The sequence below is a fragment of the Crocodylus siamensis genome, chromosome 14 (genome assembly GCF_052110815.1).
Source record: "Crocodylus siamensis isolate JL-2025a chromosome 14, ASM5211081v1, whole genome shotgun sequence".
Lineage (NCBI taxonomy): Eukaryota > Metazoa > Chordata > Crocodylia > Crocodylidae > Crocodylus > Crocodylus siamensis.
This window is the reverse complement of record NC_143408.1, coordinates 307,337-334,404: the sequence shown is the minus strand read 5'-3', so window position 1 is coordinate 334,404 and position 27,068 is coordinate 307,337. Positions and strand designations below refer to the sequence as shown.

General features: G+C 50.0%; 2 protein-coding genes across 6 annotated transcripts in view; one reads left to right on the top strand and one right to left on the bottom strand.

Moving 5' to 3' along the window:
• The window catches only part of CPAMD8 (C3 and PZP like alpha-2-macroglobulin domain containing 8), a 60,337-nt gene extending 46,179 nt beyond the window's left edge, over nucleotides 1-14,158 (top strand). For 3 of the 5 annotated variants that reach the window (XM_090027991.1, XM_090027990.1, XM_090027989.1), the window contains 8 exons: nucleotides 938-1,025; nucleotides 5,926-6,000; nucleotides 6,825-6,930; nucleotides 7,015-7,125; nucleotides 7,783-7,995; nucleotides 8,413-8,487; nucleotides 12,838-13,006; nucleotides 13,323-14,158. In XM_090027991.1, the coding sequence (XP_089884117.1) occupies nucleotides 938-1,025; nucleotides 5,926-6,000; nucleotides 6,825-6,930; nucleotides 7,015-7,125; nucleotides 7,783-7,995; nucleotides 8,413-8,487; nucleotides 12,838-13,006; nucleotide 13,323 (838 nt within the window). In that variant the 3' untranslated portion in view covers nucleotides 13,324-14,158. Of the gene's footprint in view, nucleotides 1-937; nucleotides 1,026-5,925; nucleotides 6,001-6,824; nucleotides 6,931-7,014; nucleotides 7,126-7,782; nucleotides 7,996-8,412; nucleotides 8,488-12,837; nucleotides 13,011-13,322 lie in introns of those variants that run through there. The other 2 variants (XM_090027987.1, XR_016439203.1) reach the window with 2 other exon arrangements.
• A 143-nt stretch (nucleotides 14,159-14,301) lies between these two features.
• F2RL3 (F2R like thrombin or trypsin receptor 3) lies at nucleotides 14,302-22,714 on the bottom strand. The gene is made up of 2 exons (XM_090027995.1): nucleotides 22,255-22,714; nucleotides 14,302-20,838 (listed from the first exon to the last, which is right to left on the bottom strand). Exons 1-2 carry the CDS (start codon nucleotides 22,337-22,339, stop codon nucleotides 19,760-19,762), a joined length of 1,164 nt encoding a protein of 387 aa, XP_089884121.1. The 5' UTR covers nucleotides 22,340-22,714; the 3' UTR covers nucleotides 14,302-19,759.
• Nucleotides 22,715-27,068: the final 4,354 nt, after the last annotated feature.

Here is a 27,068-nt window from a genome sequence, read left to right as displayed (position 1 = left end):
CTCTCCTCCTGCCGAACTTAGAGACAGCAGATCTATAGGCAGCAAGCTGAATGCCTGGGTGACTTTGCAGAAGAGGGAAATTGTTCATTTGAAGGAGTCAGCTGTTCTCTCTGGGCAAGGGAGAAAGACTATATGAACCTAGAGAAAAGAATGTGCGCTGCTGGAACAGAAAAAGCCACAGTCATCCAGGAGTTTGTTTGGGTTGAAGTCTTTGTCTGTACATGCATGATTCTGCCACCAGTGTTTCTGACAGCTGACAGCAGCTGCTAGTGCTGAGCCAGCTGTTTATGCACATCAGTGGCTCTTGGTGGCTCTGCTGCTGCAGCTGTGTCAGGCAGGAGAGCACAAAGTGCACCTTGAGAAGGCCACAGCTGGTGAGAGGATGCTACAGTTGGCAGAAGGCATCAGAGTAGGCCCTAGTGTCTAAGGACATGTTGTTTGGCTGTATAGAGATGCAGGGCAGCTGAGCTAGCTCTGTGTCGTGTTCCATGGCATGTGCAGGCTAAAGCCACCAATACAGGCACTATTTCTTTTGTACCAGACAGCCAGTATGGGGAAGCAGCAGCCACCTTCTCCCCCTAGGGACCATTTCCCTCTCATCTCCCTACTAATGAGTCCAGTAATTAGTCTCACCATGTCATGGAAGACTGCATTCCCCCTCTTCCTCTGTTGCCTCCACCTCCCTTTACCTTTCCCTACATGTCTGTTTTCTGTGGACTCTGCTTAGCTTTTGCCTAGTGAAAGCAGAAAGGAGCGCTTATAAAGCTGAAGAGACTGGCTTTCAAGAGGTCCTTAAATCGGGACTCGCATCCTCGCTTGGATCCTGTGCATAACTTTCCTTTGAATGCTTGTGTCTTAGCTGTGCTCCCTCTCACCTGTGCCATGGAAGGTTAACTTGGATCCTAAACTTGTTCTCTCTCTCATGCCCCTGGGGAAGGTGGCTGCACTCTGGATCCTCAAACATGGCCGTCCTGGAGGTGCCCTTGTTCTCGGGGTTCCGGGCAGATATGGAGAGTCTGGAGCAGGTAAGATTTTTCAATGAGTGTAGAGCATGCTGCAGTTTGGGGCCCGCCTTTGCTCTGCTGTTAGCAGGGATTCCCTCTGAAGAGCCCAGGAGGTAAATGCCATCCATCATTTGTTAGAAGATTGTCTGAAAAGATGTAATCAAAATTGGGGACAGGGAAATTTCACTTGTCAAAACATATGTATTTGAAAAGGGTAAACAGATGTTCTAAGTAAGATTAACAAATTTACCTAACACAGCCAAATAAAGGTTATTGCTGTGTACAGCTCACAGTAATTAAATGAGACCCATTTGGAAATGCTGAAGTGAAAATGTGCTCTAACAGGAGCTGTTTATGGCTTCTTAGTGGGCTGTATTATCTCCAACATCTGGATTCGATTTCATTGGAGGCTCTGTGTCTTGGAATTTTTTGCCTTTTTTTTTCTGGGAGAACATCGTGTTTATTGCAAGCCAAACTGAGGTGGACAGAATGTGCCTCTTACCCGGCCAGCCCTCTAGGGGGGATGAACTGCAACCTTCAGCTTCTCTTTAGGCTTTGCAGCAGTATATATAGTGTCTGCACCGACTTTGATATTACAGATAAAATTCTTAGGGACTCTGGAGAGAGAAAAAGAACTAGCATGCCATCGCTGAGAGTCAGCCAAGAGGTAATCTGGACTTGCTGTACCCAGCAAACCTCTTCTTTTAAGAGCCTCGGTTCATAATGCAGGGAGAAAAAGATGTGCGTTTTCTTCAAGTCAGCTAACTCTCGGGAAAGTCATTGTGAAGACAAGGCTGCTTAACTTGACTTTACTGATACCTGTGAAGGCTACAGACTCTCTTGTCTTCACAAGTATTTTACCTTGAATGAAGTAACTCAAATGAGAATACAGTTACCCCATGTGAGGATACGGCCAGTATGTGCCTCTTAGAGTCCCACAGTCTGAGCCAATGAAGCAAATGATACATGCACTAGTATCTGAGACTAAAATTTAACCCTGGTTGTTACATTACAGTATGTATATTTGAAAAGGAAGTCCTCTTTCACTTACCCTACCGATCACAAAATTCCCTGTCCCCATTGAGTAGTGGCACAATTACAAATGCCTAACAGAGTAGGAGGTGCAGAAGAAACTGCCTCAAATTCAGAAGATCCTTGGAGTCCGTGTTCTCTGTCCTTGCCCATTTCCACAGATTGCAGAGGATGAGCGAGTGCTGTGGTTGCTGTCCATAGCTCATGGGAATGTGAATGTTAGTATGAGGAAATATCAAAAATGCAAGTCCCCTCTACCACTGTGAAGAGAATAGGGAGGAAGTCCAATGCAGGACCTCTGCTGGGCCTGGTTTACATTTGCATCGTTTCCTGAAGTGCTGTAGTGACTCTTATTTATGTTGCTTTAGCCCAAAATCTTTCTGAATGCTGATTCATATAAGTAGATGCAAAATGACATGAATGGAAAACTGGCTTTGGGTTGTTTTCACGACTTCTGATCTGTGAGCCAGAAGGATTGATGACAGCAGTGAAAAGATGAGCTCCTGCTGTTCGGCAGGAAAGGGGAGACTTACCACTGAGAGGAGGCTTACAGACAAAGGGAGATGATACAAGATGTCAAGGAACTGTTTGGCTCATTCTCAGTGGAGAAGACCTGCCTCTGAGGTCTCCAAAATGGGGAGGGAATTGACTGTCAGCAAAGATAATTGTCTACATTGGTGAAGGGTCAAACACAAGAAGAAAGATAGGTGCTCTCCTCTATTAGAATCTCTCAGTGGCACTAAATATGTGGAATGTGTTACTGGGCAGGGCAATTGAAAAAAGGGTGTAAAGGATTGTGAGGCAGAGGTGTCAGGGGCTCCTTATATTCCTAAAATGGGCAGATGTGGTCAGAGCAGTGGGAGCTCTTAGCACCTTCACCAGCTAGCCCTGACCCGGGCCCTGGCCCTGGCTCAGCTGGTGCTGGGTGAATAGGCTCTGTGCTAGGCTTCAAACCACAACATTGGCGTGTGCTTTTAGGACAGGACTTCTCTGTGGGTTTTGATGCTGACATGTTCTGGGGACTGCAGGGAGTTGTGATCTGGTGGGGCTTATGTGTTTGTGCCAGCCAGATAGCTGTCTAATATGTGAACGGATTGAATTATGGCTTATTCCACAGGCATCTACAGCCCATTAAAGGGTTTTAAAGTGGACAACCTTATTTCAGGCCTACTTAGAGCAAAGAGCTGTGGCACAAAGCAGTTTCACTTCAGTGCAGAAGGTCAGCATGCACCACACCTATTCACCCCAGAAGTCCACAAGAACTGGTGGTTTCCTCTGGCCCTGTTTTCAGAGGTGAACTTCACTCGTTCTGAGTAGCGGCAGAACTGACAGGCAGCAATGACCCAGCTGGATGCGCACCAATCTAGAAGTCATTGTGCCCACAATGTTAAGCACAGCTTACCCTGTTTCTGTTGCTGAGCACTATCTGTACTATCTCTCTCAGCAAGTCTGCTTGTACAGTGAGTTTGCACACTTCCTGCTGTGGTTCACGGGTACTCAGGAGCTGGTCCAGAGTCCACCACTCTGCATATTCTACAGCCAGAGCCCTCCCTCTGTCCCCCAGAACAAGGCTGCTCCATTGTGGTTCAGTGCTGAGTGGGTCTGCAGGGCTACAGCCAAGTCCTTTCCCTTGGTGATAATGGGAGCCATACAGCTCTGCTATGGAGATATCCTTATTTGTGAAGGGCTGAGGCCCAGACTTCTTTTCTGCAAGCACAATTGGCACCTACAAAAATGAACCACAGATGCAGGTCTCAAATGTACAAGCACTTGGAGGAGCAATTGCAGACACCTGCCTTCAAAGACGAAGTCACCCCTTTAGACAGATCACTCCAGTGGTGCCTCAGGTTAAGCTGCTCGATTACTAGAGAGCCAAGCCCTGCTGTTCACACTGCTGCATTTCTTTGCTGTCCTGTCCTTTTTCCCTATGTTGGGGAGGGGTGGCCTGAGTTATAAATCAGGTTTCCTTGTTTGTTGTTTGCCCTCACAAGGGAGTACTGTGCACAGAAGGACTCACGTGTGTGGCTCCAGGGACGAGGATGGTTAATGAAGACTCTGTTGCCTGCTGACGGCAGCCCCCTGCCTGTGCAACCACAAATCCTCCTAATAATGCTGGGTGTCGACAAGGTCAGGAGGTCACCGCAGGCTGGTATACATCAAGCTTCACTAGAAAAATGCAACTTTAGCTGAGCAGAGCATTTCCCGGTGGCGCCAGGCTCTCTGAGCCCTCATAAAATGGCTGTCTGCAGCCATCCTCTGCAGAGTAATAACCACCACCACCAGGTTTCTAAAATTATAAGAACAAATTAAATTGGCCCTTTCCACATTGTGTGGGATTTAAACACATGCTCCTTTGCTTGTTATACTAATAGCAAGAAGCTGCGTACAGGGTTTTACAGCTGTGAGCAGCACACTGAAGAAAGTCACAGCTAAAAGTTGCTGGTAGCAGGTTTCGGTGAATGTCAATGTACATGTTTTAGCCCCACATTGTACCTCCTAAAAGAATTAAATACCTTGCCCTCCCTTCTCCTGCGGCAGTAATCCTGTGATCCCAAAGCACAAATGGAATGATACTACAAATAGGTCAAATCACGTAAGTGGAGCAGAGGTGAGAATAAACCCTGTGCATCTTGACTTCTAAGGATTTCTCAGCCTCAAGGCACCCCTCATTAGACTCCAAGCATCCCTCAGAAAATGCCAGTTCTTGGTTTTCACTTCTTCTTTGACTGCAGAAAAATAATAGAGCAATTCTCTATTGAAACTGAAATCTCTCAGTTTATCTTGTAAATCTTATTTGCACACCTAGTAGTTGCACGGGACCCTGCAGCACCCTTGAAAGGATCTCAAGGTACTCCAGGGTGCTGTGCCACCCTGGCTGGGAATCACTGTTCTCATACCTTGCTCTAGCATACTGGCTCATTACTTCCTTCCTAGAGCTGTTCCTGATGAATGGTTCAGTAAGACAATAGACAAGTTATTTTTCTACTAAATCCTCTTGACCATTGCCCTTAAGGACAAGTCCTTCCTTTTACGTGACACAGGAAGTCAGCCCAGGTGATGTGGCACAGGGAATTTTCCCCAGGGCGATGGGCTAGATTTCACAAAACCAGCAGTCAGTATGGGGCGGACATGTAGGTCTTGCTTCTGAAGCCCCTGGTGTGTATGGAGTGCTGTGGTATGTGATGAATGCATGGAAAGCATGTAGTTGTGCATAGCTGGCACAGCATATACTACGTCTTTGTTGCTCCAGAGAGGAAATACAAGTTGTGGGGCTTGGCTTGACCCCATTCTCCGAAAAGGAGGATGCGGAGGGCTCTTTCAAGTGGCTGCTCTTTTCAAATGCAGGGATTAATTTTCTTGGCAGAACAGTGTTTTGGGTTTTTGAGCTGGCAGCAGTGGGAGAGGGGGCCTTTAATGCTCGGTATTATCCAGCAGGATAGTTCTCTGGTGGAGTGCAGGAGTGTAAACAAGAAGCCTCAATCTAGCAAGTGTTTTGGGGTCTCTGGGGTCTTGATTGAATTTTGGGACTGAAAATAATCTGGGCACTACTCAATTAGATTGTGGATGAGATGTCCAACAAGTTCCAAAGGGATAAGCGCGCCCCTTGGGGCTGGGAAGCAAACCATAGCACTACGTTTCTCAGGACATTCCACACTGCAGACAGTGGCTTGTGCAGCAGAGAAGCACAAACTTAATTTCCTCCTCATTTGTCTGGAAGGGCCTTTGACCCATGTTCTACCACCTTCAATTCTTCATCTTCAAAGGTCATTTCCCAGCAGAGATGGGTTTTCTTTAGGATTTAAGCCGCCTTTTTCTAAGCCTTTAGAAATCTTTGCTTTTTGACGATTGCAAAAATGAGATGAAGCTGAACCTGTTCATTTCTTTCCAGTTATTAATGAACAAGCAAATTGGATTAAAAAGATATGAAGTTGATGGAAGAAAAGTTCTCTTTTATTTTGATGAGGTAATAACTTTGCTTTATATAGTTTTCTTGATTTTTGAATGCGAGGATAAGAACAAGAGGCAACTGGATTGTTGGACAGGCTTAAATGAACTGAAATGTTGCACGTGAGGATCTCTGTGGATGTTAATTGCCAGACTTCAAGAGCCAGTGTGGGACTTGTAGGTGTTGGGCATACTTCTAGGAAAGACATGTGTGCACAAAGAATGCAGGTAGCTTCCTCCTGATCACACAGGAGCTCAGAACAGATCCCTGTTCTCCTGGCTCCAAGTGCTGGGCTGATACTTGTTGTTACCTAGCCTTAGCTGCAAGATGGTCTGATCCTGGCTCACCAAGTACTAGGAGTATCAAAGTACTAGGAGAAAATGGTCCTTTACTGAAGAGATCCCTATGTGATGTGCATTCTGAGGCAGATGTGCTGGCACATATCTAGGAGAAGGAACTGGCACCTCTTCTGTCACCTCTTCTAGCTCATCAGTGATGGAATCACTCATCAAGTCTCATTTGCAGAATAATTTATGGATGAGGCCGATATGCAAGCCCAGAGAGTATGCCATGGGTTTCATGTGCCTTTGTTTTGCATTCATCCTGTCCCCAGTGCAGATGTGCCTTAAGGGTCCAGCTGAGCCCTGTGTGTTCTACTGAGTTCGCTGAGCCCTTTTTTTAGCATTCTTTGGAAGCAGCTTAAATCCTGGAAGGCACTGTTGTTAGTGCAGGTATCTGTTGCACAATATTAAGTTATGAATGGCGTAGACTAGCCAATTTACTCTGCTGATTTACAGAGCTGTGGTGTATGTTAAACTAGCACTCTTATGTCCTTCATACAGATTCCTAGCCAGTGCATGACCTGTGTAAAGTTTCAAGCCTTCAGAGAGTATATAGTTGGGAAAACAGCCCCTGTCCCCATCAAAGTGTACGATTACTATGAGCCAGGTAGGCTGCTTTCCTTTGGATCTCGCTAATCCAGAACCCTATCTTCGTGGTTCTGAATAATTTGTCATTCTTGCTTCTCTGTAGCATTTGAAGCAACTCGTTTCTACAATGTGAGCGAAAACAGCCCCCTTGCTCGTGAGCTGTGTGATGGGCCAACATGCAATGAGGTGGAAAGTTCAGCTAGTCAGTGGGTTGGTAAGTCACAGCAAAGCCAAACTGGCTGTTTTTGGAAAGGACTCCAGAGACGCGTGATTCAGGGATTGGGACCCAAAATTGACTGTTTCAGTATGGGTTTTATATCAGAGTCTTGAGATTACGAGGGTGGCAGCCTACAGAAGTTTGCGACACCATCAAATCAGTGACACAATTAGCTTGGTCTTCTGTCACTAATGGTGACTAGTTCTGGATACTGCAGAGGAGAGGTGCAAAGTATAATTGTGGAATAATCTACCCAAAGGGGATTGCTGCTTTGCATAGATGTTAAGTCTTTCTTTTTTATCTTGTTAAATTCTCAGCCTCAATAATCGTTTGAGAGTTCCACCACGTCATTGGGCATTGTGTAGAAAGACAGATAAATTTCACTATCTGCCATGACAATAACCTTTTCCAGAGACGAGCGACTTTCTTCTATCCGGTGTTGCCTAAGCTAGGGAGGGAGAGTCATACCATTCAGAGTTGGAGTCTGCTTCATTTTGGCTTATTTCAGAAACGCAGTTCTGTTCCCTCAACTTCTTAAGCTCCTATTTTAAGAGTGGTAGGGAATTCTTCTAAAAATGTGTATGAAACATAAAAAGAAAACAATAAAAATATCCTTTTTTCCATCTGCTTCTGATGTTCCCACTGCCCTTTCAGGTTTTGTTCACTCTGGGCCATGCAACAACATTTTCGGCTGCCTGGAAGATGAATATTTTGAGCAGTGTATGTGCTCTAGAGACTGTGGCTATGACGGGGAGCCAGTGTGTGGGTCTGACGGGCTGATGTATCAGAACCATTGCCAGATGGAGGTAGCATCCTGCAGGAATAATACAAGGATAGAACAAATTCCTGTGTCTCAGTGTTCTGCCTGTAAGTTGCTTATAGTTTCCTTTTTTGTTGTGTTAGTCAAAGTAGTGCATGTGATTTGGACAAGTACAGGATTCAGACTACAGTCTACAAAAGCAAAAGGGGGTATCCTGTGCGGCAACTCATGACCTGTGATCTGGGCAATGCATTTGTCAGGAGCAGTTAGCTGCTCACTTTGCCGAGAGGTTACAATTGGACTTGTAGCTCTTAAGAATGAAATGTAAGAATTTCAGTGGTAACATTTGTCTCTCTCCAGAATAATGTCTTGGATATAAATGAACCCGGTGAGATGTGGCCCCTAGTATATTCTCAGTGTATTTTCATTGCAAGCAATGTGGCAGTGCAGTGGACCACACTGGATGAAAGGTTTTGTAAAGGTTCTTTAACCCACACTGTGGCAACTGTGTCCTGTTTTTGCAGCCAAGAGTTTACCAGAAGAGAGGGAGAATCCTTTCCACACAGTTGACCAGCCCAGTGTTCAGCAAACGCAAGCAGGTAATGATGTCTTTAGATTTACCCAAGACCCTTTTTCTCTGGGAAGGTTCAAGATGGTGACTCTCAAAACTGTATACAAGTTTGAAACAGATTTGAGCAGAGGGACTGAAGTACTTGCTTTGAATTGTTCAAGAAGTACAGCTGTACAACTTGCAGTTCTAAGTGGCATCAAGATGCTTGTAGGGAGGGGCAGTTGACTTCCAAGTCTAGGTTTCTGAGGGTTTCTCTTCAGCGGCTATCACTGAGGAGCAGGGCTGGCACTGACTGGGGAATTTCCCCTTGGACATCAGATAGGTGCATTGTGTCTTAGCAAATAAGTGACAACTAACTCCTTCTGGATGAACTAGAAAACTTGAGCTGAATGGAGTCTACCCTTAGATGTGATGTACAGTTTTTGAGATGGCTGCTCTGATCCTGGCTGAGTCTGCCTGGAGTGAAGGGCCCAAGTGAATGAAAGGTAAAATTGCTGAGGAAGGAACCACTGCTTTGATTTGAATGAAGCAGGGAATCTGGCTGCTCATTTTATTTGGCACTTTATGGGAATTTTTTTTCAAGATTCATGAGTCAGGTTTGCAATACGAAGTGGGTTACAATAAATCTCACCAGGAAGCTGTTGGGGGTCAATAGAGGTAGTTTGTTTCGCACCTTTTCTAGTAAATAAAATGAGACTGGATTCTTCCTGGCTGCTTTCCCCTCATTAATTCTCCCATGGCCTCCAGCTCTCCCAAGAAATCAACAAAACAAATCCCTCTTCAGGGGGAGCAGTCTCTGGCAGCGGGCAGCCAGAGGCAAGCAGGCAGCAGCTGTGTTGCTCTCCCTCTTCCCTGTTCTCTGACCAACTTGCTGACATCCTGTGATCCCCTTTCTGGTTTCCTACCCTTGCTCACTCCGCAGAAGCTGATGAGTAGATCTTGAGATGGTAGGTGTTGTTTTGTTTGTTTCTTTGGGTGGCCCCTCTTTGGGGTCTTTGGACTCTTTTCAGCGTGTGTTCTGCTCACCATTGCTCAGCGTGTTGTGGGTGTATAAATCAACTCCTTGCAATCGAGATTTTTGTATTCTTTTAAGCTATGTGTAAACCTGTCTTGCTCTGAATTTCTGGCTTTGATTTGTATCTGAATCCTTCAAAACAGTCACCTAAGGAGAATCCTCTGAAATACAAGTATGGGCAGCCATATGCTCTGCTAACTATGGCAGTAGAGATGGGATTGACAGACACTTTTAGCTGTAATGTGTTGGGTTTCTTACTTTGGATGTCATAAATCAGTCCCCTGAACAATTGGATCATAGGGTCTCCTAGTATTTTGTCATCCAACAGCAGTAAGAAGCAGGCAACCTCCAGGCTAGCAGATGCTCTTCTTCCGTGCTGAGCTGCCTGAGCAGCCCTAATAATGAAAAATTTTTTTCAGTCAAATTGGCTAAATCCTGCCTCAGGAGGAGTGCACAGCATGTGATTCTCCCTAATCCTCTGGACTCTTCTCAAGGCATCCGCACGGTAAAGGAATCCAAGTTTAACAAGTCAGTGAATCCCTTCTTATGCACAGGTCCCATCGGGTCTCATTGGCTCATTAGCTTCAAAGCAGGTGATTGGTTTAAGTCAGTTCAGGTGCTCTGAGTTGCTAGTGAAAGCTGAGATAAGCCATATCTAAATCTGTGATTTCCTAAAAGGATGAAAAACTCCAGGAGCCAAGTCAAGTTTAGGGTAGAGAGGGGAGTGATGGGGTGAATGGACTCAATGTGTTAATCTCTAGGAAGTGCCTTTTTCTCACAGAGTCTTGTGGTGTTTATATTGTCTGCAGTCCCTGTGAATTTGCTCTGACTTGTGTGGGTTCTGTTTGGTCTGACGGATGCTTTCATTGTCGGCCCTTGGCTGCGTTAGACACCTGCAGTGGAAACAGCGAGACAGCTCCCCTTACCAAGCAGAGTGTGGGGCTGTGCAGTGCAGCTAGGCTCACTCCTGCAAGCACAGCCCTGTTTGGTGTAGGAGGACGGCTGCAGTGAGTACCATTACTCGCAGGAATGGCAGTGAGCAGGGTCATCTCCTAATAAGGCCTGGGGTGCATGACCCTAGGTTAGTAGTATGTAGCCCTGAGAAACCTGGGGGCTGTGCCACATCTTTGACAGTAGCTGTTCCAATCTCTGGGGCTGGTGATGGAAACTTGAGGGGCCTGGAGTCTGTATCACATTGGTTTTAGAGAAGTGTGTTTTCAGGCTGATGCTGTGAATGGGAAGGTTGTCTTTGACCCTTTGAGGCTTCAGCAGTGCTGGAGAAAACCCATATGTTGGAGAGGCTGCAGAGATTCATTGGGGTGGGAACTGGGAGCAGCATTTGCATTTGGATTGCCTTCCACGCCTCCTCTTCCCTCTTGGGAAATTGCTGCCAAATTGGACATTGGGAGCAAAATCTAAATGGGCCACAGGAGATGACCCTGCAGTCTGCTGGTGCATCTCATTCCTCCAGCCTTTGTGGCTGCTGTTTTAAATTGTCAGGTCCTTTCAAAGCACACTAATGCTCTGTGAAACAGCCCAAAGCCTTCTGTGCCCCAGGTGCTGAATGCACTGCTTCCTGCCCAGCTCCAAAGCTCAGAGTTGAACCTACCCCCTCTCCCTCCCTCCCATAGGGCCACACCACAACACCAGCCGGCTGTAACATTCTTTCCAGGAGCAGTGCTCCTCAGGATGGATTGGATTGGCAGTGGGCCACTTTTCCTTTCATCCCTTCAGTGTTCAGCAAATATTGGCCAGGACACAAGCATTTGAAGACAGGGTGCGGTTTGTGTGCAACAGGAAACACCAACCTTTCATCCTCGTTTGGAGTTGAAAGTTGCATTCCTCAAAGGAGCGAAGTCTGTGATCTTGGTCCTGTCCCTGGTGGATGGCAATCATCCAGCCATAGAACGACCTCATAGCCTGGCAGGTTCCCTTGGAGAGGAGGCCAAGGAGGAGTGAATGTGGAGACTGAATCTCCTGTTGGGAAAGTGGTCCCTTGCTATAGGGCTGAACCTGCTGCTGGAGGGGTGTGGAAGGCAACAGGGAAAGGGGCCTTCAAGATTTTTATTTCTGGAGAACAAACATTTTCAAAGGCTTTGGAGAGAGTTCACTTTAAATAAAGCAAATATTACAGTGAGAGTTTTCCCCCCCAAAGCAAGTAAAGGAAAGAACAGTTTGCTTGGGCGTGGATTGGAATAGTTGCACAGATGGAGCCAGTCGAGGGAAAAGGCAGCTTCATTCAAACTGCAACAGAAAGGAGCTGTTTGTATCCCAAGGATGTTTCCACTCTCTTCCATACACTCTGGACCCAGTGCCCCCAAAGCAGAGGGCAGCACCCTGTTCTGCATGGAGTGAGCGATCTCTCACAAACAAATGCCTCCATCCCTTTCTTTATGCTTGGGAAGTTGCTCTGTGGCTTGTGACTGAGCTGAAGTGGAGACTCATCCCCAGTGACGCGAGCCCAGGTCCCCCCCTAGTTATACTTATTGGGCTGCCCAGAGAGAGGTGGCTTGCTGTGCTAGTCTGAACTCAGGCAGAAGGCAGGGCAGGTGGGACGAAGTCAGCTGTCACTTACAAATGCTCCTGCCTCTCTGAACCAGTCAGTCAGGAGGGTGCCACCCTGCCCTGCCTTCTGTCTGAGGGAGGGGCTGGGAGACTCCCTCCTGCTCCTGTTAAGCCAAAATTGGTGACCTGATTGCTGGAAGAAAGAGCAGCCCTGAAAACTGATCCTCTTGAAACAGGCAGAAGGTGGATGATGTCTCACCCCTGATGGAGTCTGGCTTTTGTCACCCATTGGTAAAGATGATGCTTAAAGCTGCACTTTCACAGTGATCTCAAAGCACCTCGCTAAGCTGTTGTAGCATTTTTCTGCCCTTTTTACTAATGTGAAAACAAAGGCTCAAGGGGAAGTGACTTGCCCTGTGTGAAGTGCAGAATCAGGAGAGAGAGCTGGGTGACTCCTGGTCCTTGAGACACACACAAACTAAATGGACAATCTTTAAGATTTTTTTTTAAATTAGGGCCCTTATTTTTTTTATTTTACTACCTGTCAGAGGAGGAATTATGGAAAATCGTGGTGCAAAGCAGCTCTGCTGCTTGTGGCCTGGAGTTGGAACTGCCTGCATGTCGTTGTTCTGGGCTGCCGGCACACACTGCTCCCTCTTTTCTCGTGAGGCACCAGGGCTTTGGCTCTTCTGAAGTGTATTTGGATTCCCCACTGATTAACATGCTTCCTCTTGTGTTTACCTCCCACCCTGTGCCTGACACGTAGCGGAGCAGAAGTGTTACCAAGGGCCATCCCCTTTTGGCTAAAGCTCGTCCTGTGAGTGCCAGTCTGAAGCTTCATTTGTTTCCCTTGCACAGAGGAAGGCCCCGTGATCCAGTCGGACCTGTCCTACTACTCCTATGAGTACGACCCCGACCCCTATGTCTCTGAAGCTGATGTCTTTGAGATGGCAGCGGAGCTGACAACATCCAGCCCCACTCTGAGGGAAGGGGACAGAAGTCAGGGAGTGGTGACCACAGTAGAATGGTGAGAGAGTGAGGCCTTGGGGGCCAGAGGGAGGGCTAGATCTGGCTTGTGAGTTGAGTTGTTTTATACCAAGCCATGCCTCTGGGTCCAGAGTGAATCTGCAGTAGGGGCTTCTAACAATCATTTTGCCATTTCCCTTGGCCTCAGCGCTGCTGGGGATTAGGACAGTGTTGGTTTGGCACTGGGAGCCTTCAGTGCCTGCAACTTTCAGTTCCAAAAAGGCATTTTAAAGTAGAAAGGGCTGGGTTCAACTGCTGCTGTATGGAAATCTGTGATGGGAGAGTGACTTTTCTTTGTTATATTCTCTCTCCAACAGAAATGTATAATTGAAAATAAAAAGAAGAAGCTCAGAAACAACTCCTGTACGAGTTTGTTCCTACAGATGACCTGCTGCAGAACAGAACCAAATGACGACTACTTTCTGATGCTCTCAGAACTGTAGGCCTCGCCTCCCCGTGGGGCGGCAGGAGCTTCTTGGGGGAACTCAGCATTATTTTTTCTGTCAATTTTCCTGCCTTTTGTTCACCCTATTAGGAGTCTTTCCAAGGATGGGAGACCAATATGCTGTCCCTGTAGGTGGGAACAGGGGTGGGAATTCAGACCCCCTAGACCACTTCAGAGTGTTTTGTATGTTACAAGGATTTCACAAACACCATTTCCTAGCTACACAAAGAAGCCAAGTCCAGGCCCCTGTGTCCAGCTGAGTTGCTTCTTGTGAAGAGGTGGCTGAGGAGCTTTCTTTCAAGTTACAGTAATAAAAAGCAATGGGTTTTGCTTACTGTGCCATAGCTAGAGGTTAATGCTGCCTCCAGCCTTAATGTCCCACTGCACTAGCAGCATGTTGCCCTCCTGGGAACGACTTCCCTAACACCTCCATGCTCATTGGACTTGGCAAGGAGACAGTTCTCCAAGAGAAAAATTAAATCATCTGAGAACTCCACAAGGGGTAAAAGTCTGACAGTCCTGGGCATGGCTGCAGGCTCTGCCTGGGAAGAGTGCCAGTGATAGCAGGGATGAGGGGCCGGCAGGTGAACTCCATTTATGCTGGAGCAGGTTTTGCCAAGTGCAGCCTGCATCCTCCTGGCCTCTGCTCCCTGGTCTCTCTCTCTCTCTGTAACCCCAGCATGAGAATAAATTTGACCTGAGGCAGTGTCATGCTTAGTGCTTGCCTGATTTTACCAGCCGTTTCTGTTCTGCTCCCAGCAGACCCCAGTACTCTGTATATTCACAGCCTTTGTGGCCCTTGGGCTCCCACCAGTGCAGAACTCTCCTCAGTGTCAGGGTCTGGGCTCCTGTAGGGTAACTCTACCTGAGCATGAGAGTTTGAGTCTAATCGACAAATGGTTCAATGTAAAGAAAAGCAGAAGCTGTACATTCCTGAAACTTTTTGGGTGTCGCCTTTGCTGGCACCAGGAGCAGCATCATTCCAATTAATCCTTGGAGGAGGAGGTATACACAGCTGCCTGCCGCAAAATACCCAGAATGTTTCATCCTTCCACCTCCACTGTTGCCAGAGCCCAGAGCGAACTGGAAACTTCTCGGGGCTGTTTGTTCATGAAGGAAAACAGAAGAAAGCCTGATTCATATTGTTTATAAGGCTCCCCAGAATGCAGATTACTTTTTTGCCAAACAGTGCCCCCATGAAGACAAAGGGGAGCGAGTTTGGCTTTCTGCTCCCTTTCCACTATAAAAACATTTTCCAGGTGCTGACTTCAGTCAGTGTGCTGATCAGGGACAAGGTCCTTGGACTGGGTCTGTGGCTGGGAAGAGAGTTGGAGTTGGGGTTTCTAGCGTCAGTCTCTTAGACTTCAGCTTTCAGATTCCCAGACATAGGTGACAGTGGAAGGCAGCAGGTCACAGCCCAGCCCTGAGATTCCAGTAAATTCAGAATGGCTCTGCTGGTTAATATTTTAATTGCTGCTTCCCCTGCTGCTCAGAGGTCTTCTCTCAGACTCCTAACATGGCTGCACCCATCTGTACCAGCTGCTTCTCAGCAGAGATTTTTGCCACGTCTCTTCAGTGTGCAAGAGCAGACCACATCCCAGCTGTGTCCCCACAGTGCAGTGGAAATGCCAGTGGCTGCATTCTTGCCTAGCAGGTAAATAAATATCTTTAAACTAAATTCAGTCTCTGGAAGCAACTGGCCTGGCAGGCCCTTACTAGTGTATACACACAGCAGCCTGCATCAATATTTATCTCCTAGTTTAACAACAGGCTGGGGGCAAGCTGCTGTAAGAGGCAGCCTTTTTTTAAAAAAAACCCATCAAGCTACACAGTGTAAGCTGTGCTGTTTCCTAGCACCACCTTCAGCACTATTTAGTGCTTGAAGTCTGGGAGAGAGAGATGCAAAGAGTCTCCTCATTATCTTGGCCTCTCATTGTCATTAGAGATGGGCGCTCTGTTCCATGTCCCTGAGCTGGGGCTACTTGGACCCCTGCGGATGGGAGCCCTAATCCCAGAGTCCCCCTCCCTCCCTGTCTCCAGTTGGCTGACTTTTGTTTCGTCTGCCGTGAAGAAAGGTGCCACCGCCAGGACGTGCTCCTCCTGGTGTACACCTTGCCCTGAACTATTCAAGCTATCATTGCCTCTGCACAAGAGAGCAGAGAGGGAGGAATCCCCTGTGTGGATAGGGCCCACATGACTTCCATGGGACCCTGTTAAATGTAAAATATTTGTTTAAGATACAGAAGCCTGCCCAGTGCCTCCCCAGGGAGAGGACGGGTTCTTCTGGCAGTGCCTGCTAATACCTAGCCTATCCTGAGCAGCCTCCATACGTGGAGGTCAGTCTGGCCAACACACGTGCCAGCCTGAGGCAGGAAGGGAAGTGCTATCTCCTGTTTGCCATGAGAAGAACAAGCATAGAGAGGCTGAAACTCCCCATCAGCCTGTTGTAGCTTCGGGATTAGCAGTAGGGTCTCTTGCCTACCAGTTCTTGGTTCCAACCACCAGCCAGTGTTGCCTCCTGCATTTAAGGAGCTGTCCTGGAGGTCGCTGTCCCTGGGCCAGGCACCTGCCAGATACCTGCCTAGGCCAGGGGAGACCCCTGAGTGACCTCTCCCATCTCAAGCACTTCCAGACCAGTCAGCGCTGCCCAGCTGCTGTCCTGTCCCAAGGCAAAGCTTCCTTTTCTCTTGGGGACAGACTGGCAGCCTCTGCAGCCCGTGCAGGCCAGTGTCTCTCTGGAGCTAAACAACAAACTGTTTGGTTCAAGACTTGAGGGCAGGAGCCTGCAGTTAGTGTTGCGGCTCCCTTTCCCCATCAGTGCAAGGTGGAGCAGGAAGCCTCTAGAGCCCTTGAGGTACTGCCTTGAGTAACTGCAGCAGCGCAGTCTGTATGTGCCCCAGTGCAGTCCCAGCTGTCCTGTGTGGCCACTCTCTCCCTTCAAGGCGCTGCTTGTTCCTCTGGCTATCATCAGCACTAGGTCCCTTAAAGGAAAATTAAGCTCTTGGCCTCCCTCCCCTTTCCAGAGACCTGGTTCTGGTGTGCAAACCATCCAGGGCTGGTCAGCAATCTTTTAGGGATGGGCTGCTGCTTGTGACCTGACTGCTGCCACAGGCTGCTGCAGCCCCATGTCAGCCACGTGCCACTGACTCCTGTCCACAGTGGCACTGGGGAACAGGAACTTGGCAGCAACAATGAGCGGCACATGCTGTAGAGGGCAAGGGAAGTGGCAGAAATGGGCACTGTGGGGTGGGAGGAGGGGATCACGGCACTGGGTGGGACAGGAGAGATGCGTTAAACTGAGCTGCCCCCCCGGTGCCACAGGCTGCATCCAGTAGTATATCCAAGGGGGGAGACCAGGGCAAAAGCCACATGCAGTCGGCCAGGGAAGTGGGGGAGCAAAAAAGCATCAGCTGGCTGCCAGTGCAGCAGCTGACACTGCCCCTTGTGCCACTGCTGCCCAGAGCACTCAGGTCTCCAGTTATGCTGCAGGCCCTATCCAGGCACTTTGGAGGCTGGATCTGGCCCACAGGCCATACGTTGCCAATCCTTGATCTCAGAATATTTCCTCTGGGAGCCTTGAGTGGTGCCTTTCTATTCTAGGTTGTTTGTAGACTTCTACCCAGTTCTGACTCTGGAGCTTATCAGAGTCCCTGCAAGGGCTCTGAGGTCAACGCACTGCAATCCAAGGGCTCCTGCCTCGGGAGGATCAACTTCAGAATGCTTGTTTTAGGGAGACAGAGTCGTCTTTTCTCCCAGCGTGGTAGCTGCAAGGTGGCAGGGACAGCTTTGCTGTCGGGTTTACCTTTGGCTTTGGGTTGTTTCCAGGTTGGAAACATTTGTCTTGCTTTCCTAGAGATGGGCTTTGCCTATCCCCTCTCTGATGGTCACTCATTGCAAAGGGGAGAGAAATACCAGTGGCTTGAAAGATACCGGAGCTTCTGTTTATAACAAGTTATTTTACTAACTAGACTTGATAGCCCTCTCTAGTTACCAGTGATTGTTGCTTGTAATCCCTCCAATGAAATTTGTATTTATATTTGTAACTGTACATGGATATTATGTGGAGTAATCATTACCATGGTATTTATTTTGAAGCAATAGTTCTTTGTCCTTTGTTGTCCAAATGTTTTGGTCCTGCCCCCTCTTCTGCATTATCGTCAGTAGATGACAGACTCACCCAACTTAAAGGATGAAGTTGAAAGCAGCAGTGCTTGCTTTGTGGCCATTGGCTGGTTCATACATGATACCCTGGATCTCGCGATCGTGCAGAAGTCATCTGTTCAGACTCACATCTCTGTTGATTTAAACCTTCTGCCCAGTTCTGGTTTGTCCCATTTGCTGCTTTTGACCATGGGACAAAAGCCCTGGCTCTCAGCCTAACTCTGCCATATCTCTTCTGCATTCGGTGGCTGGCATGTTCTCAGCACTTGCAGTGTTGCACCCATAGGAGACAGGCACTAGTTTTTCACTGAGAATATTTTTAATAACAAAGGAAAACAAAATCCACCAGCATTGTTACATGACCATTTTTGTTTTGTTCACACAAATCTTAATGAGTCTGAATCCAGAAAAACATTTGTTTTAGGTACTGATGAATATTTTATTAAAAACTGATTTCTAAAACAATTCTGCCTTCCTCTCCTCCTTACTAACATCTGCCTCCATACTACAGGGCAAGCATGTTGCAGAGCTGCAGCTTCTTAACTACCAGCTATTGCACAGCACTGAAAGGACAGAAGTGATGCATGTACCTGCAGAACCAAAGCACTCAGCAGTTCTAAGGAGTTCTGACTTGCGATGAGGTAGAAATGGGCAGTTTGCTGGGAGGTTCCTTTTGTTTTGCTTTGAGGGGTGTGCTGACTGTAACATGTCTGCTTTTGCAGTACATTCCCTGAATCCAGCTGTAGGTACGGTCAGCGGTTTGGGGGGGGCGGAGTTGGGAGCGGGAAAGCTCTTGGTTCTCTGTGGAGGTTGTAAAAGGAGCATGGAATTCCACTGTGGGAGTTTCCAGTATTTTATTAATACCCTGCCTTCAAGAGACATGGAAATCCTTTTTCCTGGACTAAAGCCAGGCTGTCTTCATAACCAGTAGAGAGAGGCAGTGCTATTCAGAGGACTCGCAAGTGTCAAAAGCCAGAGCAGCCTATGCAAGTGGTGAATGTTACCAACAAGGAGCTGATGACTGTTAATCACCAGTCAAGAAAGACCTTGCTTGTTAGAGAAGGTGACATGTCACCTCCTACTAGCAGGGCAGTTAGTATGAGCAAGCACTTTCAAAGAGAGATCTCAGTGCTTTGCAAATGTTTCCAAATTTAACTTTGTGAGTATTCTCCCCGGTGCAGAGAGGCAGAGATGGACTTCCTTGTTTCAGGGCGGCAAGCTAGTGAGTAGCAGAGGCAGGAGTAGGATGCAGGAGGATATCGTCTCACTTCATAACAGTCACTGAGGCTAGATGCATTCTCTGCACCCCAGGATAAAATTGAGACCTGGAGTCCTGGCACATTCAAGAAGGGGGTTTGCAGGGAAGGAGCCTCTCAGTTTTGCCTGGTCATGCGTGGATGCAAGATGCATGCAAACAAACTACCTACCAAACCAGTGGCTCTGGTCAGTGTCAGGGTGGCAACCAGGTGGTTCAACTGGTTTCTCTGGGCAGCTTTTAATTCTTAGCCAGCCTTTCCCACCCTGGACTTTTTTCCCTTTCCTCCCTGAGACACTGCCATTATGCATGCAGAAAGTGCAACATCCTCCATCAGGCCTTGAGGTAGAAGGAAGGTCCACCAGGGACCTTGATTAGTATGATAGCTTGTGTGTTCAAGTAACCCTGAGACTGTCTAGGGCAGAGAGGAGTGGAAGCTTCTAGCTCCTGTCAAGGTTGAGGGGATGAACTAAGAGAGAAGCATCTAATGGCCTCAATCTGGAGCGGCAGCCAACAACCTGTCCTTGTTAACAAAAGAAATCAGTACGGTAGCCATGCCAGCAAGAGCAGGATGGACAGGCATGGCACAAACCTCTTCACTCACTAAGGCACATCTGGGAAAAGTGAGATTCAGGCGGCAGCTGAGAACCAGGGTGTGGAGTGCCTGAGGGATGCAGTGATAGCAGTGAGAGTGGCTGAAGGAGAAGCCATATTTTGTTCCTGTCTGCATACAGCTGACTCCACCTAGTTTGTGCTTTGAGCCCTGCAGGAGTACCTAAGGCTCCCCCCTCTCCTCCCTGCCCTGGACTAGCTGCCAGCCTGGCCCCAACCTGGAAACTGTATAGTGTGAGGCCAGCCAGCACCTGGGAGGGAGAGGAGCAGGGGCTGGGGCCTCACACCACAGACTGCGAGTGGGAGCTCTGCTGAGGGAGTGTCTCCTTGGAGGTTTTTAGAGACGTGATGGTTTGCTTGCTGCAGCCGAAGAGTCTGCTCTTCACCTTGTCCCTGAAATCCTCAGAGACGTAGTAGTAGATAAAGGGGTCAATGCAGCTGTTGCAGGCACTGAGGGCCAAGCTCAGCATGTAGCTGATGTACAGGTCCCCGTGAAGCATGGAGCAGCTCTGGGAATAGTGGATGAGGAGGAGGATGTTGCTGGGGGTGTAGAACGCCACAAGAGTGAGCAGCACAAGGGCAGTGAGCTTCATGGCATGCAGGTACCGCTCTCCGCTGCCCAGCAGGGCCCACAGCACAGAGCCATAGCTGAACAGCATGACTGCCAGCGGGGCCAGGAAACCACATGCAATCAAGCAGACAAAGTAGTAGAAATAGTACTCAGTCTCCTCGTGCCTAGGGAGGGCATCATGGCACAGGATGATGTTTGACTTATACAAGGGATACGACTGCTTCAGGAGGGTCAAGGGCAGGGTGAAGATGGCAGCGCAAACCCAGACAGCAGCACAGGTGCACGCAGCGAAGCCTGGGCTGCGGAAGGAGCGGGAGAAGAAAGGATGCACCACACCCAGGTAACGGTCCACGCTGACACACGTGAGCAGCAGCACAGAGCAGTACATGTTCCCAAAGAAGAAGGCTGTGGTGAGCCGGCATAGGCCTTCACCAAAGGGCCAGTGGTTCCCCAGGAAGTAATAAGAGATCTTAAAGGGCAGCACCAGCACCAGCAGCAGGTCAGCTGCTGCCAGGTTCATCAGGAAGATGGTGGAAGTCAGCTTCTCGATCCTTGTGGCCAGGACCCAGAGGGCCAGCCCGTTGGCTGGCAGCCCCACCAGGAAGATGACAGTGTAGAGAGAGGGGAGGAGCCACACTATGAGCGGCCTGCTCAGCTGGGAGCGGGCAGCCTCATGGATGTCCAGGTAGGTGGTGTTGTCACTAGTCACCTTCTCTCCCGGGATGGCTCGGGGACACAGAGTGTTTTGAGACGTCGTCCTCTGCTCATCGGTGCTGTTCTGAGAGTAATCTGGCAACGCAAGCAGAGGCTGTTACTGAGAATTTGTGCTGGGCTCAGAACAACTGGCTCTGTGCAGATACATCTAGGGACAGGGTCCCTGCCCCAAAGGGTGTGCATTCAGACAAGACACCGTGCCCACCCAGGGTACAGGAGCCAGAGGGTGGCAGGGCTATTCCCCACAGCAAATCCTGCAGAGGCCTGCTCTGGTTCCAGCTAGAGCCACTTAACACAAACCCCAGCTCAAAGGCCTCCCTGCATCAGGCCTGGGCCTGAGAGGCCGTTTACTGTTTTCTAAGATACTTCACCCCAAAAAACTGCTGTCAGCACGGAGGGGAGCCCAGGGTTTAGTGGTGTTCAGGCTAGCATGGTCCTTTGCTGCCGTGTGACCTGCCATGAGCAGAAAATATCCCTGATGCACAATTTAAATGAAGAGGAGAAGCAAGGGAAACCACAAATACTCAGGCTGCTCAGTGCTGAAAACAATATGTACTTCGTCCCCAGGCAGTGCCTGCACTTTTTGTCTGGGTCCCAGTTATTCATGGTCAATTGTTGTCATGAGCCCATAGAACCACATGCAATGCCTTGGAGCGATGCGCTGTTTCTTACAGCTTGCGGTATGTCTGCTGCTGGCTGCTAGGGACTGAGCACCCCAGAGCACAAGGCAGCACAAAGGGAGCAGGCCAACAAGGCCTCTCTAGGGAAAGCCAGTTCCAGCCCTGGGCTGTGTTGCTGGCTCCTTTGGCAAAGGTAGGGGGTCTATCTGACCATGGCGATCCTGTGCTCAGGATCCCTCCCTCCCCTTCTCCTGTTGTGGAGTCAGAGCAGCTTCCTCTGCATCTGGGAGCTTCTGGGGCTGAGGCTGACACAAAGGTGCCAGCTCTGGCAGTCTCCAGAGGGCATGGCTCTGGCTAGTGCTGCTCCGGCCTCTGGTAAATTGCTGCCCGACTTGGGGAACCAAGGGCCGACCTTCCTACTCACCCACCTAGGCAGAGCAGCCCGTCAGGGATGCTGCAGGAGGAAAGTCTAGTTCCCCAGCACACGCAGCATGATGCAGCTCGCATGGGAGAGGGGTATGGGGATGAAGGGGGAGCCCAGCTGCTCAGGCTTGACTTAGTCCCCTCCTCCCTGTCATTCCCCTCTGTGCGATGGAATGGCCCCTGGGCCCCGTTTGCACCCCTTGCTGCAGCACTTGGCCTGCAGCTGTCTGAAGAGCAGTGTGGGGCAGAGTGAGTGCAGCAGAGGGGATCAGGATGGACTGGGAAGGTAGGAGTGCAGAACTGATTAGCATTTGCCCTTTGGCACTGCTGTGCTTTGCTTCTGCATCAGGGCTTTCTTGGAGTCTTGTCGGGAGTCTTGGTATGGGAGCATAATGTCCAGTCCTCAAATGAGTGGGAGGATGTCACCCGGGGCCATGCGTTTACTCACCGTCATAGTCTAGACCCGCCGAGCAGAGTGCCCAGAGGCTGCACCACAGCAGCAGCTGATGTGACATCCTTCTGTGCCTGCACATCTCCACACTGCAAAGGGTGCTGTGCTGTGCTGCATGGGAAGGGAAGTATTAATAGCCTTGCTTGCACATTTCCTGCCATCCAGCCCTTAACTTGTGGAAACACCAGACCTTTCCTGTCGAGGAGAAAGCAGGGGATATTTAGAGCTGTGAGCGGAAGCACCAGACCTTTGCTGCAAAGGAGAAAGCGGGGGTGTTTAGAGCTGTGGGCATGTTCCTTCTCAACCAGGCCAGGTCTGCCCCTGCTCAGCGGTGGGTCCCTAGTGTCAGTGAAGGGATAGGGCCCTTCCTGGAAGGTGATAAACACCAGGATAAGAGATCACGAGGCTTAGCTAGACTGCCAAAAATATAACGATCAGGGAGTTTCAAGGCCCTTGCAAATCAGACTGGGAGGATGGTAGTTTAAGTGACATCTTCCAGGGAGATAGGGGTGTTTGAAGGGGAGTTTGCCAATAAGGGGGCAGTTTCTTGGTACCCGTATGGAAGGAGTGAAGTAGGGTGCACCTGCACGGTACCTGCGGTGACTGGGGACGGGGTTCTTATGGAGTCGTCAGAATCTGGACCGTTCCTGCAGCTAGTCAATCCGTAACGAAAGTCTAAAAGATGGAGATGTTCTCCCTCCCTGCACCTCCCCTCTGCCAGCCGGTCTGATCAGGCAGCAACAGTGACTGAAGGCTCTAGTTATTGAGCTTCAAGAAACAACACAGTGAGTGGAAATACTGGGTGCCAGCTCCATCTTTTAGACCTTTGTTACAGATTGACTTGCTGCAGAAACGGTCCGGATTCTGATGACTCTATAAGAACCCAGTCACCGCAGGTACCGTGCAGGTGCACCCTACTTCACTCCCTCTGTATGGGTACCAAGAAACTGCCCTGTTATTGGCGAACTCCCCTTCAAACGCCCCTATCTCCCTGGAAGATGTCGCTTAAACTATCATCCTCCCAAGCAGGGAGAGGGAAGGGGAACCTGGTTACAAGCTGCAACCTCCCCACTAAGAAGAAGTGGGGACAGGGTGAAAGCTGAGGTCTTGTTGAGCCAAGGTTTTGCTGAAGCCTTAGCAGGACAGTGTCAGGGCACAGGGCCTCTGTCCAACAGTGCTGTGTGTACTTGGTTCACATCGACCTGGTTCTGGTGTCCTCACAGCCTCTGGCAACCGCCTGGCAGTGGCTCCTCTGACTATTCCCTGAGAGGCTGGGGGACAATCCAAGCAGCTGTGTACCAGCCCTGGGATCCCTCCTGCCTGGATTCAGTGAGCTCCCTGTGCCCTGGGGCTGAGGTGGCACAGGTGCCAAGGCACAGCCCAGAGGTTGCAAGCTCAAGGCCATAGCAGAAGTGCTCACCGCGTGACAGGTCACATTCCAGCAAAGCTGTGAATTCTGCTAAATACCTTGTCACAAGGACACAAAAAGGAACAGGCGGGCCCTGGGTGTGGCACAGACACCTGGGAGGCTTGGTCCATGGAAGAGCCTGGCGGGTGGTTTTGATTTGAAGTGCACCAGCCCTGGCCTGAGGACAGTGGGATGGAAGCAGACAAGCGGCGTGATCTGGGGGCTGGGTGAAGGTCTGGTGTGAGCGGGGCCCGAGCAGGCAGGATGCAGTGTGGCAGAGGGGCGCACAGGACACATCTGCAGCCGAGTAGATAAGGCTGAGTTCAGAGACTCGCCGTGCAAGGAGCTCTCTGGCCCTACAGCTTCTGGCACTGCAGAGAGGCTCCTTCCTGCTGATGGGGGGCCCAGACCAGCAGCCCGCTTGGCTGTGGTGCTTGGGGGCTCCTTGATCCTGGCACCCCACATACAATGGTATGTGGCCCCCTGGGTCACGAGACGGTGTCACCACCCTTCAGGAGTTCCCCAAGCCTTAGTCTCCTCTCCTGTTGGGATCTTGGGCTCTTTAACCTCCCAGCAGTCTCTGCCAAGTCCCAGGGGTCTCCCCAGCACTATCCTGCACTCCTTGGATACGTGCAGGATGGGTGCAGCATGCTGCAGAGCAACAGAAAAGGCTCTGAATTGCTTTTCCCCTTGTAGGAGACAGGCAAGCCAGTGAGATGAGGGGCTGCGGGGACAGCCTGGGGAAAGGGGATGCTGCTTTAGAGGCAGTGAGGGAAGGTGCTAGGTGTTTGCACACCTGGGCCTGCCTTCCATGGAGGGAGTAAGCACAGGAGCTGCCGTGTGGCCAGCAGGAACTGTGAATTTGGTTTGGCAACTGGTTGGGAACTCATTTCTTTCTGCTTTGCTTATGAATGGCCTCTTCTGTGAAGGCTGCAAGTCTGAGCCTGGCGGCTGTTTGATGAGATTCCTTTATTCCAAGGAGAAAATGATCCTATTTCCTTTGCTGTTGCCATATTCCCACATCCTTGTGCCGAGCGCGTCCAGAGGTGGAGCTCCAGTGGGCAGGGACGATGCCGTATTAGATGTTTTGCTTTTGCGATTCTCTCGGGGTTTATGAACCATTACAGAATGACTCATGTGGCCGCATATTTTCCATGCCTCAACCAGGATCCTTTCTGTGCTCTGCATGCAAAGCATTAGACATGATCAGGTTCAGATAGTGTGCAAATCACAGCCCCGGGTGTCTATGGCCAGGTCTCTCGGGTGGAGTAGGGAGAGGTCAGTCATTGCCGCATCCTTTCTTTTTCAGATGCTGTGTGATCTCTGCTGACTGCATTAGATGCAGAACAGCTTGTCTGAAAAGTCTGGTGCCAGAGGTTTCCAGAGATGCTAACGAGCAGTGACAATCCTATGATCCCTGCCTGTGGGATGACAGGAATGATTTTAAAGCTGTTCCTTGCTCAGCTGATCTTTTCCAGGTATAAAGATGATTCTTCCCCACAGGTCTCAGCCCTCAGGGTGCAAGGGAAAGCAGACAATGGGTTTTGAAGGCATTGAAGAAGAATGTAAACCTTGGACTTTGAGGGCCTGAAGGCAGAAAGTTGTGCCTTATACCAACAGGCCCAACTTCAAGGGCTCAGGGGGTTTTGGCTGCAGGTTGTGAGGTGTTTAGGTAGTGCCACTGATCTGAGAGCTTCCAATCCTGCCCCGGCCCCGGCCCACACATGTAGTGCAGACAGGAGAGGCAGCTGAACAGCTTTGTGGCCAGTGTCATGGAGTGTGTCTGCCACTGTCAGCAGAACCTCACATTTTCTGTGACTGTAGCCCTGGTTTGGGCACCCCCCTGCCGAACACACAGTCCTGTCCCACTCAGGACCTCGGGGTACAGGCAGCTGTGGCTAACCACTGTCACGGATAGAAATGACGGCCCTTTACCAAGAGCCTCCCGCAAGTGCCTCAGCCCTGCCCCAGAGGAGGGATCGCAGCCATGGGGCCAGAGCTCAGCTGCAGTCGCTGGTCCCCTCCCTCTTCCTTGCACAGGAAGGGAGAGCTGCAAGCAGCAACCAGCGTCTCGGATTCAGCTTCCCCTTCTCGCTTGCCAGGACCTCTCTAGCCTCAGTCAAACCTTCCTGTCTCTCCCATCCCTCCACACTCGCCCAGATTCCCGTCTGCACTCTCCTGCCAGTTTGCCCCCCACCAGCCTTTGAACACCTTTGTTGGCCTCCTCCACACCCCGGCTCCAGTCTTACTTCTCCGAGAAGCCCCTGGGACAGGCCAGGCAGACAGTTGCCACATCTTTGTGGGTGGCAGTGTTGTCCTTGAAGCATGTGCATGTGCTCTTTGTGGTCTGGCCTCAGACCCCAGCCTTTGGGGGGGCTCTGGCTGGCAGCTGGGCCAGAGGTGGTGCATGGCAAAAGTGCTGAGGGATCAGAGCAGACCCTGATGGGAGCAGCAGCCTCATGTTTGGTCCCCACCTGGCCCAGTCCCCTCGGTGCACTCGGCCATTTGCATCACTGTAAAATGACTGTGGTGCATTGCATTCTTCCTCAGTGTTTAAGAACCAGAGACCGCAGAACAACACCCCTGGCTCCATTGCAGGCAGCCAGGCCAGGAGAGAGGGGACTGCTGGATAGATAGTGGTTTATGCAGACTGTCCTTAGACGAGAGGGTGGAAAGCTGTTGCTATGGCAGTGGGACAATGAGGACTGCTTGTACTTGGTGTGAACAGTGCCCAGCTGCTTTGGGCAGAGTATTCAGGCAGGGATGTGCTCAGAGCAGGAGGGTGGGTGGAAAATACAGGCCCAGGCTGTGACCTGCTTACAGGGAGGGGCAGCAACCAGCAGGGCCATTGCTGCTGGCTGGCCACGACAAGCATCCCATCTGCCTCTGCGCAGCCTTCTTGGCAGCCTTTCCCAGCTGCTGTCTCGGCCTCTGGACTGTTGGTGCTTTGGGCAGAGCCCATTGCCCGCTGCGTGCTTGGGCAGCACTCGCTGGGCTGGGGCTCTGCACTCTGCTGTAACTGAACGCTTAAAGACATGTCAAACCTCCACTTTCTGCTCATTCGTGCGCCTTGGCCCCCTCCTGTAGTGCTTGGGCCGTGCAGTCATTTCTGCTGTTACGTAAAGTCCTGTTTACAGCCAGGAGGCAGCAGTCTTGCTGCTGCCATTGTAGGGATCAGGGGTCTAGCCTTGTTGCTGTTCCACTGCACCAGGGAGCTCCTCCTGGCCCCACCTGACTGCCATACTTCCTGGACACTAATTCTCTATCGCATCTTTTCCAGGGGTGGGTAGGTAGGAAGGGGAGCAGCTGGCCTCCCTGGTGCAGACTGGGTGTTGTGCTGTGGATGTTGGGATGCCTCCTCGTGAGGTCGCTGCATTCCAGAGTCATTGCTCCATTTCTGTTC